Consider the following 19,314-nt stretch of genomic DNA (forward strand, 5'->3'; position numbering starts at 1 on the left):
CAAACAAAGTAAAAGGGTAACTCTGGGAATGAGGAAATAGTCTTTTATCTAATTTATTGCAGCCTGAGATGAAACATCAACTCAGCTCTGAGCTCTGATGGGGTGTAAATAGCCTGAACAAAAATACTGCTGCACTTGCTTTTGAGGACATGAACTCAGAGGTCTTCAAAGCTGTGAATGGTATCACAAAACACACCTTTCATTTTACTGAAGCATTCACCGAAATGTTTACCTTTGGAGAAGATTGTTTTGAGCACTGTGGAAATAAGAAAAATGAGAGAATTTTATGACAGAAGTTTCCCGAAAACCTGTAAAAATACTTTAAAGGGATAAAACCAAATCACTGCAGACGTATCTTCAGGTCTGCATATCAAAGAAAAAGCCTTTACATCATTTCCCCACAGTTCAGCAGGTGTTACCTGCAGGGATCCCTTCCCTCTCTGTGTGTGGAGATGGATCTGGGCTGGAGCAGGATTGATGCTCTTTGGGCACCTGGGATAGAGCAGGATTCAGGCCACTCCTTCTCAGGGTCATCCTTGATCTCAGTCTGTGTCAGAGACATAAACTTGTCTGCCTGGGAATGGACACACCAGACCAAAAGGGAATCCAGAAAAATGGAGGATCTGACATTTTCCCTCATGATTATTTAGTTTATGTTTGTCACAGTATAAAACACCTCCAGACCTGGAACAAATAAAATAACCAAAAATCATGGAAACACTTGTGAGCTGTGAACATGCCCTTGGGTATGAGACTGATAATAATCTGACAGGGAGAAAATGTCTGGTGTCCTTAAAGGCCCTTAGCCTAGTTATTGCTACATCTGTGCTCATGCCACATCATCACACACCGCTGAGGAAGCTTTGTGGCATCTGGAAAAGTACTGACCAGTATGTCCTCACCATGGGCACCAGCAGTGCCCTGGCAGAGCCTTAGTACAGTTATCAAAGGGAATTGCTGGATGTCAGGGCCATATCTCTGCCTGCCAGCGAACTGGAGGCTGGCACAAGAAGGAATAAAGCTGATGTGCAGTTCTGGCCTTGTTATCAGAGGGAAGGAATAGCTCATGCAGTTATTTATAGTTTGCCTCTGTGCCACACGCAGGCAGCCAGCACCCACACAACAATGGCTGAGGGGAGAAGCTGTAGCCCCCCAAAACTGCTTTGATTCCAGTCTGGCAACCCTGGTGACCTGTGCTCACCTCCAGAGCTGTTGGGCCGTGTCACACGGTGGAATGACAAGTGGCAGCAGTGTCCCCAGCTGTCCCCGTGGCTCAGATGCCACCCTGCCTGAGGACAACTGGGTCTCTGCAAGGCTGGTGCACTGAACATGCTTTGGGGAAATTAAGGGCCACTTTGGGACCACTGCACTCCTCCCTGAAAATATGTCCTGAAAAGCAACATCTTGAGACATACACCTGATGCCATGTCACATTTGCAAGAGAAAATGTTAGTCTAATGAAGATTATTACCACCACATTTTTTCTAGTTGCATTTGATGAAATTTTGAGCAGTTCTGAGCAAACCCACAGCCTTTTGTTTTCTGTTTGCCAGGACATGACCAGCACCTGCTCTACAGCAGCAAACCACTTTCACTGGAGACTCCTGTCCTAGTACTCTAAAACCTCTGCTCCCCAAACACTCTGCAACAGCCTCTATAGCCTGTGACAACAGAACCTGCAGAATGTGTGACATTATCCTTGTGCTCCATACATCCATACACATCTGTACATCCAAACACATCCATACACATCTGTACATCCAAACACATCCATACATCCATACACATGGCCCAGGGCCCAGGTGCCCACAGGGCAGCACACAGAATACCTGGAAAGCAGAACCACAGAAGACCAGCCAAGCACCACTCTTGCCCCTTCTTTGCCAAATGCTAAAAAAACTCCTGAAATCCCAGTACAGGGAACAGGTTTGACCAGCTTTGTCACATTTTTGTGCTCTGTCTACTAACACAGACCCAGGCAGGGTTTTGTCCATCCCTTCCAGACTGTGTCAGTGCCATGAGACACCTGTGGTTCTTCCCCCAGTGCAGCTCCAGCCCATTGCTGTTGACCTTCTCCAAACCTCTACAACAAGGCATCTCCTTACTCCATGGACTCGAGGCACAGCTAATGCACAGGGACTCATCCAGTCTGTGAAACATTACCTTAGTTACCAGCTGTCAAAATTTCCTCCCCAGCCCTCTGGCTCCTTTAAGCTCCATCAGGAGCAGGCAGCTCAGTGCAGCCTTGCTGGGGCTCTGAGGACAACAGGAGCTGGCCAGGTGTTCCCACAGTGTCCGCACAAAGCTCCCTCAGGTACTGCAAATCCATACCAAACCCAGAGTAAAGCTGCAGTAAAGGAACAGGACACCTTGAACATGACTTTTATTGTATCTAAAATTACCAGCAGGTCTCTGCAATGCCACATCTGTTTCTGCAGTGATGTGTTTGGTCAATACTGAGCAGGGCTGCTCAAGCCCTGGCATTTCCTCTTCGCAGGCTGGAATGTGATTTCTGTTACAAATGGGGACTAAAATATGTTCTCAGAAAAGGGAATTTTTAAGTTCTGAAATTCTGCTTTTGGACACTTTGAAGCTGCTGAAATCTACACTATATATTCCCATTTTTTATTTATGACATGCACCAAATATTGACTGCTAGAATAGGATAACTAAAACCCTTGATATTCTGTTAATTTTATTTCATTGGTGAAATCATAACAAAGTATTGCTGAGATAGAAAACTCTTACCTTCCTTACCTTTCAAAGCATCTCATTTGTTTGTGCACAGCTCTGTCATTTGAATACCAAAGGAACCAAAAACAATTCAGTGACATTTTTGTAGCAGATGTTCTTCAAGATTTAAGCATTACAATATCACAGTTTAGTGCAAAATAAAATAAAGCAAATAAAGACAGGTAAATTTTTAAAAGTCTGAAAAAAATTGAGAACAATTTAGAAGTATTTTTCCAACTCTGTCATACACTCAGATGGGTTTTTCAAAAAAAGCTTTCCTCTTTATCAGTTACAGCACAGACAGTGTGTCTCCCACCAATGCAATGCTCACCCATCACAATGGGTAATATTCTTCTCAATTATAACTGTTGGTAACAAATGTTTTCCCATAACAGCTTGTGTTGTGGAAGGAAACAAGGCTTTGGTACTTTTTTGTGTTGTGAGTTCTCTAAAATTTAGAAGATTTGTTCAGACAGAAAACATTGTGCTGACATTTATCTTTGTGTCTATTTACACTGTTATATATTTTCAATTTATACAGATTTATAAGTAAATCAATAAGATAATTAGAATACAAAGGTTGGATCAGTTTCTGTGAAAATGTCAACAAATTCAATTTAATCCTGGGATTGTAAAATCAGTCTTGGAATTTTTCTTAAATCAACATTTTTCAATAACTTATTATTCTTCTGGCAAACCCAGGATGAGCACTAACTTTTCACAGACATTTTAACAACAAGATGACTGGACCTTACAAGCAGTGGGCCCTTCCCCTGCATCCTTCACAACATCAATGTATTCACTCCTGAGCTCTCTGCAATGTAAAGAGCAAGTACAGACTGCTTGGGCAGTGTATCCCTGCTCCATGAGCCAAGGCAGAGGGAACTGGGACTGGGTTTGGAGGTGTCCTGGGAAAAGCTGTGCTGCAGGGAAGGAAGCTCACAGCTGCGAGTTCAGTCTCATTCTCCTGCTTTGTTATCTGGGTGAGGGCAGTGACCATCCAGGCCCATCTTCTGCAGCCAAACTTCAGAGCAGAGCAGATTCCTGCAAGGGAAACTGCACTGGTGCTGCTCCCCTTCTCCATTTCATGCTGCTGGCTGTTAGTGCAAATCCCAACAAGTAAGTTAGGAAGTGTCCCAGGTTCTAAAGGAAACATCCCCCTCTTCCCACCACCAGGAGTCCTGTGAACCCTTGCAGAAGCCCTTGTTCTGAACAAGGAGTGTGGATCACCCCGTGCCCCCAGGCTCCTCACACGCTGCTGTGCACAGGGACAGGACAGCAGGTGAGTTCCCAGGAGAATGTCCCAGGCAATGTGACAACTCACCTGGTGCTCAGGGGGCACCTTCCTGCCGTGGCAGCTTCCAGCCAGAGCCCCACAGAAATTCCCAGCCTCTACAAGAACAGAATTGGACGACAATGGAGAGCAATGGACAACAGATGGAGAAAGACAGACTTTTCCTCTGCAAGACAACAAGGGAAGCTTTAACGGGACAGGCTGGAAATAAGCACATGCATTGAGGTTCTGGAGAGCTGCAGTTCATTATTTCCCACCTCCTGGAGGATGATGGGGCAGGGTTAGAGAGAAGTTTGTAGAGAATCAGCCTCTCCTGGCCAAGCAGCAGGGGTGAGTCCATCACCAGCTCTCTATCACACAGAATTTCTTCTCCTGCAGCTCCCATGCACATTCCAGGAAGTGAGAGGTGTTGAACAGGCACTTAGCACATCTTCTTGGGGAGGGAGCAAGAATTCCCGTCTGGCATTGCTCAGAGGGCCCTGCTGTCTCTGGGAGCAGGAGGACCCTGCAGGTGTGAGTGCTGGGCAGGCACTGCAGTGACACCAAGACCACGTTTCACATAGATACCTTTATTTTCATATTTCATGGATGAATGTTCTTTTTCCTGAGGTGTACTGGTAGACAGATAATACCCTACAAAATGGAGTTTAGCAAACATATATATATATGTACACACATATATATTGTCTGGCAAAGTCACTTCTGCACTCCTCATGTGTCAGAATGGATGCTTACCATAAACCAAAGCTAAAGGGACACGGTGAGGTTTTGGTTTATTTTTCTTATTGATAACATAGTGTTTACATTTTGTTTTTCAAAGCAATTGTCTGCTTTCCTGCTTATAGTTAGACAGAATTGCAGAAGGGAAAAGACAATGCCTGTAAGCTTTCAGTTTTCACTCCCCTAAGCTACTATCAGTGCTGCAGGTAGAAGAACATTTCTGAAATTTTACACAAGGGCCAAACTATCAATTCAGTGTATGCCACCACATCAAATGTAAGAGCACCCCTGAATCAGTGATGCAAATGAATCATTGGCATGTGTTAGCTCACAGCTGTTTCACAGCCCCCACACGCACAGATACATTCGAGTCCCACTTTTAAAAGTTTCATTGAAAATTTTTAACCTGACAGTGTCCCTTGAGAAAAAATACATATGGCGTTTAAGAAAGGACACCTTCCTACAGCTATTTCTTTTTATTATTAAAACCAACATTTTAAAAACCATTCAACAAAATTGAATACAAATTGCCATCAGAGAATAGCATTTGTAACAATGAAGTTGTACATGGCTGATCCATTAACATGGCTTTAGTTATCGCAATTTACATTATTTGCACATATCCTTATGTCTTTCATGGCACTTCAATAAAGAAGAAGCAAAGTTTGACACACTGCTGCTACCATCTTATTAGAGGCGACCCACAGACACAAGGGTGTTTGTTCTCAACACATACTTCAGTCAGGAAATGTCTCTGCCCATGATGCCTGAACCTCAGTGTATTTGTGTCTCAAGCTTTTAGCCCGGCTCATGATTACTCACAATACTGCATTGCATTCAGAGGAACAGGAAAACAAACAGCCATAGAACAGGCACAGTAGTTTTTTTCTTTTTTTTTTTCTCATTATCATTTATCACATTCCTATTTGTCAACAGATTGTTGCCTAAAATTCACGTTAGAAAGGCTTCCTTTATAAAATGCTGGCATGAAGATGCAGACTAATGTTTTTAACTAGTGAAACAGTCAGAGTCCTGATTCAGACATTATTTAAACATTCATAACTTGGAGGAAAAGTGCACATTTGATAGCACTGACAGAATCTGACTATAACAGGAACTGTCTTCTGCCTACTGGCAGGAGGATTGATGAGGGTGGGAGATTGGGGTAGCATAGTGTGTTTAATTTAGAAATCTGTAGTAGTGTTTGTCATAAATATTGCAAGCCCTGTTTACGAGCAAGCGGAGGCTCAGCAAGTTTACAGTAGAGTAACATTCACAGAAAACATGAAAAACAAATGCAAAGCCATTTCCATGCAGAGAGCAGCTCTCTCACAGTCACTGATGTCTCACCTGCTGTCTGAAGCACACCTGGCATGGACAGATACTGCTGATGGAAAACCAAGAGGTCTTCTATGTGCTGGTGCATCCCAGCCACTGGCTGTAACAGTGGGATCAGGGAAAAACAGTGGGATCAGGGAAATAATTTGGTTTGCAGTGGCAAGGGCTCTGCCACAGATAGATCCTGCAATCTGAGCTTTGGGAAAACACAGCTGTGGATGACACTTCACAATTCTTCCTGTCTCAGCTACCTCAGGTGAAGCACAGAGCTCAACCCAGGCTGAACATCAGGAGCATGTGGGAGAGGTCGGACTCTAGTGGGATCCTAATCAAAGCTTGTTATGCTCTAAGGGCAGACTCGGTGTGGCTGTCAGCATTTCCTCTCTACCTGATTCACCCTCATTGTTCCTAGCAGTGAAAAGCAGGCACAGTGGAGCAGCAAAGGAGATAGCAGAAGTGCAGGGTCAGTGCTAGGACCCTGATTTCAGCAATGCACATCATGACAGTGACACCAGTTGTTTGATGCTGAGTTGGAGCCACACTCCAGAGAAAGCAGTGACAGCCCTGGTGACAAAGGCAGCCCCCACAGAACTGCTGCCAGCGGGGCCAGGAAACACAGCTGGGGCCAAATGCATCACAGTAACTCCAGAAATTAAATTAGCTTCAGGGTCTATAGCATCATGCAACTAATAACATTTTCTTTTGAAAAGGGTACATTCCAAACATTTCTGTCTATATGTGCCATCTCATAAGCACACTTGAAGCAAGACTCTTAGAGGAAAAAGGCACTGTGCTAGCCTGATTCAAATCCTTAACTTCCATTGTCCTGAGCACTTCTCCCTCTGCTGGAATAAACTGCTTAGAATAATAGACTAAGCAGTTTTGGTGGGAAGGAAAACCTGGTAGTTATATTAATTTCTGTCATTTGCTAAAGTGATTGCAAGAAGAATCAAGAAGGAATGGTGTAAACTGTGTATTATTATTTCAGCTACAACTGATGTCTTTACCAAGTGCCTGTTATTATAGCCTAAATGACAATACCCAACAACTGAAGGAAAGGTATTCCCCCAGCATGGCATCCCTCCTGCAAACCTCAGCCCTTCACCAGAGCTGCTGGATCACTGCTGGGAGGAATTCATTAATGGTACTTGTATCAAAGGCAATAAACAAGATGGATGAAGGTGTCATTCCTGCAGACATGTAACTTCACTTGAACAGCACTTCTGATGACAAGGGGACAACTTAAAGAAATAAAGTTATGACTATACAGAAGTGTACGGAGGAGCACAGTAAAAGGGGAAAATATCTCATCTTGGGGAAGTAGCATTATCATTACATCAGGACTGATCAGACCTTCTTCTATAATCAGGAATGCTTCAATAGATGAAATTTTTATAAAATTAGGGCTACAGAACTGAGGCATACTACATATTCCATATTATAAAAACCTTCCACACACATAATTCTTAAAATATTTCTTCAGTGCTAACACTTGGTCTGTAATATTGTATGTGATACAATAAAAATAGATGCTTAACTGGATGGGAGTGATGCAGCACTACAGCAGGGACTGTCCCATCTGCATGGTTTGAACAGCTGGAGAAGTTGGTTGTTCCCTCCTTTCCTTCTCTTCTCAGCCATCATCTGCCTGGAGATGGGGAATGGCACTGGTGGGTCAGCTTTCCTAGGAGGCTTCTTCACAGAAGGATCTGACATTTCCCAGCTGACAAATCATCCAGCCTTGGTGCAAATTCACTACATGAGCTTTTCTGTTTCATTAATTTAAAAACCAAACCCCTAAACCAATACTTTACTTGGCATTAGCAAAGATATGAGGCTTGTACAAGTACAATCACCTTGTAGGAAAAAAAAAATGGGCCTGGCAGCTGATTCTGAGGCTAATAACTATTCAAGAGCTCCCAATCAAATGTGCTGGGCACTTTGTGGGTGCCAAGGTCTGTATGTTGAAACACAGCTGCGCCTTTCTTATTCACTAAGTCAAACAAGAATGCTTAAATAAATCCATAAAGGGGGCAAGACCTTACTGTAGCATCCAGTGATAAACCTAGGAAGTGTGTGCCTAACTACAGCAATAGAACCAGAGCACATGGTGGTGCTGCTGAGAAGCACAGTGGAGCACCACCTGGTGCCCCTGGGATCAGCAGGAGGCTGGGACTAGAGCAGGTGCTCATCTTTCTGTACCAGCCCTTACACACCTGAGTGGTCTCTTGGGAACTTACCATTCCTGAACAATATTTATTCTGTACTTTTATACTCATGTGCAACATGTTCTGCTCCTTTCTGGCTCACCCTGGAATGAAGATCACCTCGATAAAGTGTTCAGGAAGAACTCCACTAAACTCAGCATGGTGGTACCAGTGCATGTGAGAGGATAAGCAGGATCTCTGCAGAAATGGGGATACTGGCTACATGGGCTGTCTGTTTAATGTCCCAGGTACATGGACTGCTCATTTTTTCACAGACTGCCCTGGTAGGTTGGGTTTTGTCAAAGCAGATTAACGGCAAGGCATCCACAGAACATTGTGCTGAACAGAGGTATGGACTGAGCTGTCACTTGCAATAGATGGCTGAATAGCTATCAACATGGGCTATCATAGAGAATTAAGCTTGCTAGATTAAAAGCAGGACTTGTGCCTAGAAAACAACGCTCTGTATTACTCATTGAACTTCAAGCTGCAGTTCTCTCTTGTTGGGATTTGTTAAAATATTCACATGCTTCCAAAATGAAACAAAGGTCCACCAGCATCTTCTGGGGAGAAGAGTTGGGATCGGCTGCATTCAGTTGCCATTTGGTTGGACATGCCATACAAAATCCTCACTGGACATGGCTCAATTGTAGAATCTTTCACCCAGAAAGGAGATCTTTGTTACACAGAAGTCTCAGACTCCCCCAGTGCTCATCTGGTTACATGACATTCTCAAAGAGCTGTAAGGATCGCATGATATTGTCATCCTGAAAGCAAGGAAAAGATATTTCCATGAAACCAGCATGGACAAGCAGAATTCATGACTCTGCCTTGGCACCAAGGAGCTCTGCAGCTGCTCCTGCAGGCAGCAGCCTTGCTCTGGGAATGCTTTCAGTGCCCAGGCCTGATCCAGCACAGCAGCTGGCTTGTACTTCAGCCCTGGGTTGGTTTGAGGCACACCAAACACAGGGTCTTCTCCTGAGCCTGATGTCCAGCACAGGCAGGGCAGTGGGCTAGTGCCTGTGCCCAAGCCTCAGATGTCCCTGACCCTGGGTGTGCAAATGTGCTCTTGGCTAATGTGCTCCACAAGCCCAAATGGAATGGTAGGTTTTGAACTGACAAGCAAACTGCCTTGAGGGAGCACTTCCTGCCAGAAATTCCAGCTCAAACCTAAAACACATGCAATCTGTGCAACCTCAGCCTCTCTGAGGCTCCTCGAGCCAAATGAGAAAGCTCCAGACAGACACAAGGGAAATCCTGGATTATTTCTCCTGAAATATTGGAATTTTACTTTGAGATAAGAACCAGATTAGTATTCAAACACATGCTGGTTTCCACCACCCCCCCGCCACCCCCGCCCCAGGAATTCAGTTATTCCAAAAGTTAGAACAGCTGTTTGCTTGTAACATGAAAACAATTTTCCACATTGAGAGATCTATAGGACTGCATTCCTCAGTCATTTTGTGAGGCTGCATCATCCCTGTCACTGCTCACTCTGGGTGCAAGGCACCACCTGGCAAAGGAAGCCAGTCACCCTCAGGTGATTCATCACCCTGCAATCACCCCTGGCAGGGTCCTGCAGAGCCACTGCAATGGCACAGGTGAGCACTTTGGGTTGTTTTTCATAAAGATAAGAAGAATAAATCTTGGTGTTGCAGGGCTTGCTCTGGCCTGCCAGGAAACAGCAGCTGACAGTGCCATCAGCCAGCCCAGCCCCCAGGGAGGCCAGGATGGCAACAGAAGGAACCAAACCCAAAAGGGGACAGCGAACTAGAACTCTCAGAGTTACAGGTGAAGTAAAACAGCTTCAATACTGAGACCACTGATCATATACACACCTACAGACAAGTTAAGAATGTGAAGAATAATATACAACACAAATGATCAAATAAAGATGGTGCTAAAAATAAGCCAAACAATCAGGAGGGACCAAGAATGAAGTAACTGAAAAACATTAGCCTTCTATTATGCTTCTGCTAAACAAGGATTTTGCTGCCTGAAGTCCCTGAATGAGACTGGATGTCTCTTTGGTTTGACACCAAAGCAGCAGAAGCCAGCCCAGCCCTCCACAATAAGCACCTTCCCCTTGTTCAGGGACAGAAGGGTTGTCTGGCTGCAGGACTGGAAAGAATTTTCCAGGCAACATAAAATACACAGAAGGACCAATATGCAATTCTGTGCACCAATATAAACATTCCAAAAGGCAGAGGTTGTCTTTATATACCATTATTGTACTGGTCAAATATTAGAGATAGCTCTGAGCAAATATTCACACAATCAAGGTCCAAGACAACAGATATTAGGCCAATTGCATGTTAATGCAGATACCTCTTTGTGCCAGTGCTAAAAATACCAACAAAAAACTTATCATAGCCAACCTCATATATGGAATTTGCAAGAGGGGGCTTACTTCCAAAACAGAGGAAAAATTAAAATCATTGCTATGATGACAGAATTTGCTTTTAATGTTTGACCATGAAAACATTGGTTTTATAACTCAATGCTGTAATTGCAAGAATTTGAGACACCTTTGACTCTGAGGAGTTCCAGCAATGTGGTACCTGGTAATGACATGTCAATGTTAGCACACAGAGACAGCAGCAGTCTGAAAATGAAGGAAAATAAAAATCCAAAACCAAACCAACAAAAACCCAAAACAACCTAAGACAGTAAAGAACTTTCTCTACAGATGTCTGCTTGCCTGTAAAATCTGGCACTGCAGTCCTCTCAGGAAAATAAAAAGACTGGTCCCAGCACTGCACACGAAGACATCATCTCTCATATTCTACCTGACCCTACCTCTCTATTGAGGCTTCACAGGGCATCACAGTCTTGAAGCTGCTTTGGCTTGGGTTTTTTTTTTTTCCACAGAGCAAAGAAAACCCAGGATCCTGAGAAGCATCTTGTTTCAAACAGAGTTTATCCAAAGGGAAGCAAATGATGTGACATGAGATAGAGCTTTCCTTGCAGTTGTAATTTAGTCCTTACCTCCTGACACGATTCAATAAACTCATCTAGAGTTACAACTCCATCTTTGTTTTTATCCATTTTCTGCAAAATAAAATAATGTAAAAATTAGTTTACATTGGTAACACTACTGTTGCAGTACAGGATCTTAGTTGATGCAACCCAAATAAAGCTAAGCACTTAACAAGCTTAGCCCACAGACACAGTGCTGGATTGGCCAGCTGCTAAGGACTTGTTTACTCTGGGATTTGGAGCACTTTAAGGGTCGTCTGGAATTGCTTTCTTGACACACATGGGAACTTCTGTCCTTATTCCATCATTTATTTATTCATTTCCTGACCCCCACCCACCTTCCTGTCAGTCAGCTGAGAGAAGCAGCACAGAAGGGCTGCAACACATGCAGAAGCTTCAGACTTACTGGACATGGCACTCCCCAAGGCAAAGGGTCAGGCTAAGACACCAGGCAGAAACCTTTGGAGCCAGGAAATCAGCAGGCATTGCAGTGCTAGGCTGAGTGGCTGCTAGGGTTCATTTTGGAATAATATAACAAGGTATAAACTCAACTTTATAGGAAAATCTATCGGTGCATAGCTCAAGTGTTAAGAAAAACCCATCAGAACCCAGGTACCTGGAAAAACACTTCTACATGCTGCCTTGGTGCATCCTCCTTGAGCACTGGATATGTGTATTTTCCCATCATATCATAAATTGCCTTTACGATATCCATCATTTCCTGTCATGGCAGCATGCCAGCACAAACACAAAAAGGAAATGAAGAAAAATGAGAGCCCATTTCTGTCTTGTACTGCCCTATTCTTCACCCTCCTTCTCCTATGACAAACCAGCACCTGGAATGTCTGTGTGTGTGTACGGAGACAGATGTACCAGACACACAAACATCCTATAGAGAGAATTGCTTCCCTCTGTCCCCCCTGCCGCATGCTGCCAGTGTTCCCTCACCTCCCCTGGCCTTTCTGGGAGCAAGGGCTGTGCTCAGCCCTGCACTTGGCACCAACCCAATCCCCAGGGCCTCCTCCAGGTCCAGGGACCCTCATGGCTGGAACTGGGAATCTGGTCCCTCCCCACACCTTGCACAAATTGCCCCTCATCTCCACAGCCTGTGGCAGTAACTGCAAACCCTCCAGGGATGCACAATGGGTTTGAGTGAACCAAGATGTATTTGACATGTATTCAGGGTCACCATGCTCAAAAGCAAGGCCTCCCATAATGGGAACAAGATAATAATAATACCAGATAAGAAGATAAAAACAGATGACAATGCAGGATTTGGGAGTGGTGCTGGAGGCTTGTGCTGCTTCAGATGACCCCCACAGTATCTGCCTGTGCAGAAAGCAAGCCCTTGAGCCTCAGTCACCAAGCACTGCCACCATCACCCTTCCCTTCACAAAGGTTATGTGGCTCAGAGCTGTAACCAGAATTTTGCTCCTGGCTAAAAAAATTCATTAAAGGTATCATAATATAGGAAAAATATATCAAGAAAATCATGCAATAAGATCACTCTGCACTTTGCTTAGACATAGACAAATGCTTGAGTCCACTCTGATTTGCATTTCATTAGCTGCCTGTAAAATTAATTGTGTTCTGCAACAAAACCCAATCAATTCTCCCTTCCAAAATCAATCACATTTGTCAGGAACAAACTTACCTCCTTGTTTATATAGCCATCCTTATTTATGTCATACAGATTAAATGTCCATCTCAGCTTTTCATGAACAGTTCCCCGTAGCAGAATGGACAATGCCATCACAAAATCCTGGTTTGGGGCAGAGAGAGAAGTGTGAATTCTCATAACATCCTTTTCTATGTCACCCTCTTCATGCAACACCAGTCAAAAAATTTATCTTTTCAGGATATGCTTATCAACCTCTTCTAGCTCCCTTTTCCAAAAATTTGTCCTCTCTGACTGAGCTCAATGGCTGAAGCATTCACTGAGATGTTTGGTTTCTAAGAGCACTGCCAGATGCTCCAGTGACCTTTCTCCTCCCTGCTGCACGGAGCTGTCACTCAGATTGCCACCACCTGGTTAAACACAGTTGGACTGTGCCTATGGAAATAGAAGCTGATGCTTTCTTACCTCCACATTGAGGTGCTGGCAAAGAAGGGAGAAAATCCTATCTGAGAGAGAAACTCCTCTGACACAGGGAGCCTTAGATTTTGTTCTCTGGCAAAATCTGCCAGAATTGACCAGATGTGATTCCCACCACTAATTATTCAGTGTGGCACACAATTTTAATTGGTTTTCTTTGCTTACAGGAAAGTTACTGTTTCTGATAACTGTGATGTATTACTTATACTGCATGGTGGCTCAGGCACTGAGAATAGCATAGCTACAGGGGATTTTTAGCACAGGCAGAGCTTCAGGCTAACAGACTTATACAGGTCCTGATAACTCATTTAATATCTTTAGTCACCTCCATGAGCTCTGCATGGGGCAGTGCAGCACTGCTTAGAAACCTCTGCTCCTTTTTGCTAAGCCTCTGAGGAATTTGAATTTGTTGAACAATACAAAGAAGGGAATATCTGATGTTTGACAACCAGTTAAGAGACAGATTGGCCAGGAGTGACAGTTCAGCACTTTCTAGGTTTGGAGTTTTTGTTTGTTTTTTGTTACTCTTAACAGCATTTTTCCTGTTCTCAGTCTGTTTAGGTTTCTGAACACCTTTAGCTACTGGGGAGCTGCCCCATGCAAAGCTCCCACTGCAGCCCTTGCCACACACACCATTTTACATTTAATGAACAAACACGTTTCCCAGTCTCATCTGGAAATTACCAGAGGTTTTGACCATTTGACAGCAAAGGCAGGACTGCCTATGATATGTAGTTTTATAGGAGTTCTATCATCTTCAAAACTGTGAAGTTCATCCTCTAGAAGTCAATGATTTAATATATCACTTAGCTGCACACCTGCAGCTATGGGCTGAGCATGAAGAGAGGTTGTGTGTAGCCACTGCAACATGCCTTTTAGTTAAAGGGTGCATTTATTATCCCAGTATCTGAGATGCTTGCTCAACACATCATACAATGCATGATGACTGCAGAAGGTACCAGATGCAAGTTCTCTGTGTCCCTCATCTCATTTCACATGGGACTCTCCTCAGTCATGCCTCTCTGCTGCATAAACCTCTGCACTTTCTCCCTCTGATCTTAACTAGCACAATCCAGATCTTTCTTTACTGACATAGAACTGTATCTGCATAAACGAAAGTGAACCAGATTTGAAAATATTGGCTGACTTTGAACTGAAACTTCTAACACTTAATCCAACAAGTCCTACTACTTTGCAGTGAAGAATGGACAGAAAAGGTTAAAAACACAAAATAGAGAAAGTGGCATGGAAGGAAGATGCCAAGAGATCACCTCGAACTTCACGGAGCCATTCTGTGCAGTGTCAAAGGCATTGAAGAGGTAATGTGCATACATGCTGGCATCTGAAAGGCACAAAGGGCAGTGACAGCAGCTCATCATACATGAATGGCTCTAAAGAAGCCACAAACTTATTTTTCTTCTGTGTATAACTCAATCCTGAAGCATTGCCAGGTATTCTATGAATCAGTAAAAGTTATCATGGATTTGCAAAATCCTGGCACCCTCCCTTAAAACAGGTGAAACATTTTGAAATGCAAAAGCTTATATTGCAGTAGAAACTATCTGGATTTTGGGGCAGCACCTGAAAGAATGAACAGAAAATCCCCAACGATCCCAGAGCGTCTCTGGTTCAAAATGTGGGAAACACAGCAAAGATACCAAAGAGTGACTGCAATCTGCAGCATCCTTTCTCTACCTTTTTGTTTTGTGGGAGACACAGCAGAGACCCCCCCAGGGAATACCCAGCTTCAGAAGGGTCTTGCTCCAGTTACTTGATTTTCACCCATGACTGCTGGAGAGCAATCTCACCTAGAGGCATATTTTTGTCCTTTTGAATCCTAAACTGTTGGGTTTAGAAAATCACAACAGGAAATAATCAAATTCATACTGAAATTTTATGCAAACTTTTAATAGGTGTGCTTCTTTGAGGTCACTTCTATGGGATGAGGTGTACTTCTTTAAGGTCACAAACATAAGCACAATGTGTTTTATTTTGACATTTAGTTGAAAAAACACTTGTTAATGACCTTCTTTAGGTAAATGCACATGCACACATACACCCTTGCAGAAAGGTCAGTCACCAAAGAGTGTGTTCTGCAGCTACTAAAGAGTGGGGTATTTTGGAAAATCTCAAATACTTAATTTTTTTTCTAAAAAGCCACTTAAATGACTCATTTCTTTCAATTTGAGAACAGTATCCCCACAGGACATATCCATCTAGAATATATAGATTCTTGACATTTTTAAAAGACAAGAACATGTATTATTTGACAGATTTAATACAATACCGTAATATGCCCATTCATGACATGGCCCTGTCTTAGCCACATAAACACCAAAAATGACCATTTCAGGTAGCCAGGAGTTTATTTATCAACTAAAAACTGCTTTAAGAATTTTAAGGAGGTTTTGATTAATTTTCAGGCCAAAAAGAAGTCTGGGACCCTCCTGTGCTACACACTACATGCCCAGCAGTCCAACAGCAGGGAAGCAAAGACACACTGCACACTGCGGGAAGCAATTCTACTTTCTGCCAACACAAAGTCAGAATGCAGCAAAGCAGCTACCCCAGTTTTTGTTTTGGACCTGGGGAATAAAGACATTGAGGGGCAATCTTTATTGAGGTTTACCTATGTTAAATAACTGTTCAAAGGGCTTAAAAGTTTATTACCTTGATGTTTGTGTTTCTGTCTAAAACCCCTCAAAGCTTCAACTCCCACTTCTCACACAGATGATCTGCAGCAGTTCTGCAGCTGGCTGGCAGTAGGCAGCATTAGGGCTTCAAGAGCCTGATAGGCACAAAGCATTCCACTTACCTCCATGAGGAAAAAACTGTGCATAGATCTGTTTGAAAGTTTCTTCATTAACAACTCCACTAGGACACTCCTGTTAGAAAACAAAAGGAAACAAAAAGAGAAAAAGAATCAAGAAAAGCACACGTTTATGAAGGTTCATTTGCAAAACTCTACAAGCCTGAAGAGAGCAATGAAACAAATCACCTTTCTGCTCTCACAGTGCTCTGCATGCACAGGTTGTGCAACTGGAGAAATTAAAGTAATTCAGACTGCAGTTTCATCTTCAGCATCTCACAAAACTGGTTCACCATTATTAACATTTCTGTGTTTTCAGCAGCTTCATTGCTGTTCTATAGAATGACCTAGAAAGGCAGCTCATGCCTTCTGTCATATGAAGCTTTCATCTAATAATTACAAATAATGTTCATGCCAGCTAACACCTCCCTAATGCCATTACAGATATGAACCCATTAATCCTCAGCAGCAGTCTGTAGCCAGAAGCCTGATACCAGATCCACAGAGGTGAACAGTCCATAGCACACTGGTAGGTCCTTACCAACGAACCCCAATAATAAACACACCCCTACCAGCTCAGTGCTGCTATAACATACATTACAGGGCCTTGGGCACTGCTATCAAACCATGTGGTGCTTTCAGTTACAGAAAACACTTCCCAGTTGATGTCACTATTCTTCAAATTCACCTATCAACCAATTTTGAAAACTAAACCAGAGCAAACCAATAAAGTAACTGCAGCATTCAGCCTTTTCCACAGAGCAGAGAATTACAGACACAGAGAAGTCATCTTCCACACTCCTAGCCACTGGTCAATGGGGTCTGTGTCCTGCTGCAGCACTGACCCCACTCAGCCATTTAATTCCCCAAGCTCTCATCAGGGAGGGAGGAGGGAGCAAGAGCACTGTCCCTGCTGGTAGGATGTGCTGGAGATGGATTATCTGAGCAGGCTGACTCTCTCACAAAACTCACAGATCTGGCACATTTAGCCTGGCTGGATGCTTAAACTGAGCTGAAGGGCAGACTTGGGATAAAGAAAGTCCCTCTGCTCCTGGCACTATACTCACTCCATGCATCCCTCTCTGTGTCATGCTGTGATGCCTACCTCACCTTAACACAGGTCCTTCAGCTGGGACCTAAACATAACCCTTTGCACAAGGAACCACCAGCTTTCCATTCTCGGAACCTGACTCCTATGACCTTGCCTGACAGTCCTGAACTGCTGTTTAGACAGAGTGAGCAAACAGTCAATCTGACCATTTTTCTGTGTGCTACTCGTGATTTTGTGGGTTGCAAGGTTCCTAGTTAGATGGGTATTCTCAAACTGTTCCAAAGCTCCTCAAAACATCCATTGGCTGGTTTCCTGTCCTGGGTTGATTATGATGTTAAATTGTATCCCCTTTCGTCCACCTAACCCAGACACAGGTTTTGTATTCTTAAAATTTCATCTAAGAGTAAAAGTGAATGGAAAAGAAGCACCGAGTCTGTTATCAGAGACTGTACTTGCTCTCCCCGCATCGGGAGTTTTGACTACAGCACAGACAGACAACACGACACAGATCGCCTTGGCTTTCCAACTAGCCAGAGCAGAGAGGTCTTCCTGGACTGTTTTCTTTCCCTTTTTCTGAAACGAATCGAACCTGCTCTGGACTGGGGACTCGGGGGAGCACCGGGAGCTTGCACCCTTGGACTACCGGGAGCCCAGCTTGAGCAGCGGCATTTTCCAGCGCCAGAGGGACTGATAACAGAGCAAACACCCACAGGAAAGAGACCCTCTGAAGTTTGTAATCTCTTCTGAAGGGCGAGAGGTTTTGTAACTTGATATCATTCATTTTTGTGCTGGGTGGTGCTGTGCCTGTGAAATAAACAGGTTTTTTTCCACTTCTCTCAGAGAAATCTCTTCCCAAACTGGTTGGGGGGTGGGAGAAAAGGGCCACATGGGTTTGCTTCCCGGGGGAAGCCCCACTAGAGGTTTTCTCCCAAATTTGCCCTAAACCAGGACAAATACATTCATTGGCGCCCAACGTGTGGCACGAGAGAGTGGAAAAACCCTGTACTGATTGTACTGAAGTGGCAGTTACTTTGTATTGGGATAAGATAAAGCAGTCTCTAGCCATCCAGCCATGCTGCTTGAATTAATAATGTCTTTTGGGGTGCAGGCCTTCATGTGTTTCTGGTCGCTAGGCTTTTTTGAGGTTTTAATACCTTTATGGTCCCTTGGTTTATTTTCTTATCCACAACTAGCCCCGGTGTTGTCCCTAACACATAGCTTTTACAGTAGAGGGGCACGGATTAGAATAGCTATTGGGCTGGGCCTAGTGATTATTATTTACAAGAAGTTTATTCAGGTGCTGGAGTCTGTTCCAAATATAAAGGATTCATGGGTATGGTTATGCACCCAGTTTGTTAGAGGAGGAGCAGGGAATGAGGCTTTTCAACCTTTCCTTTCCTTCTTCTCCTCTGAATCGGTTACATCACTATTGGAGAGTGTTCAGTTCCCCCTGAATGTTAAAGATACCATCTTTCTGGCATTTAATCTGGTAAATTTCCTCTATACAGTCTTCAGCCTCTCTAGAATGAGGGCTGAGATTTCTAGAGGGTCTGATGAGACCCCTGAACCAAGCATGGAAAATCCTGAGTGGGGTGGAGAATGGGAGGATATGGGCCAAATCCTGAAGGAATTTTCTGACCCTGTAGTTTGGGACTTTCCACACGAACAAATTCTGAATCCAGCTGAGGTGGGGAAATACCTGAAAGAGAAGTGTCAGGATGATTCCAAAGAAAAAAAGATCATTGCAGTAAGCTGGGCCCTGGCATATGCGTACCGTGCATTGCTGGATAGTGTAGGGCAGCAAACAGGAGGAAGGGGACAGGGAGATAAATCAACAGCTACCCCAATTACTCAGGCTGCAGCCAACCTCCCAGTTACAAAGCTGGTAGCTAAACCAGACAGCAAACCTCAACCTGTGGCTATTGCTACTAGCACAAGAAGTGGAAAGTGCACAGACAAAACCGATCGACCAGTGGATGATGATGATGATGATGATGATGCAGGAGAAGGACCCTCAACGCCTCCTGACGTAAAACCAAGAGTCACAGCAACTGGCACAAGATCAGAGGCTAATATTGAGTCCTTTTC

At 43.8% G+C, this 19,314-nt stretch overlaps 1 protein-coding gene across 5 annotated transcripts in view; it reads right to left on the bottom strand.

Moving 5' to 3' along the window:
- Window positions 1–8,789: 8,789 nt before the first annotated feature.
- Window positions 8,790–19,314, bottom strand: part of KCNIP1 (potassium voltage-gated channel interacting protein 1) — a 234,084-nt gene continuing 223,559 nt past the window's right edge. For all 5 annotated transcript variants that reach the window (XM_058848938.1, XM_058848941.1, XM_058848940.1 and 2 more), the window contains 6 exons: window positions 16,182–16,251; window positions 14,638–14,708; window positions 12,926–13,033; window positions 11,888–11,992; window positions 11,281–11,343; window positions 8,790–9,059 (listed from right to left, as the gene is read on the bottom strand). In XM_058848938.1, the coding sequence (XP_058704921.1) occupies window positions 9,012–9,059; window positions 11,281–11,343; window positions 11,888–11,992; window positions 12,926–13,033; window positions 14,638–14,708; window positions 16,182–16,251 (465 nt within the window). In that variant the 3' untranslated portion in view covers window positions 8,790–9,011. The remainder of the gene's footprint in view (window positions 9,060–11,280; window positions 11,344–11,887; window positions 11,993–12,925; window positions 13,034–14,637; window positions 14,709–16,181; window positions 16,252–19,314) is intronic.

This window comes from Poecile atricapillus, chromosome 13 (assembly GCF_030490865.1).
Source record: "Poecile atricapillus isolate bPoeAtr1 chromosome 13, bPoeAtr1.hap1, whole genome shotgun sequence".
Classification (NCBI taxonomy): Eukaryota; Metazoa; Chordata; class Aves; order Passeriformes; family Paridae; genus Poecile; species Poecile atricapillus.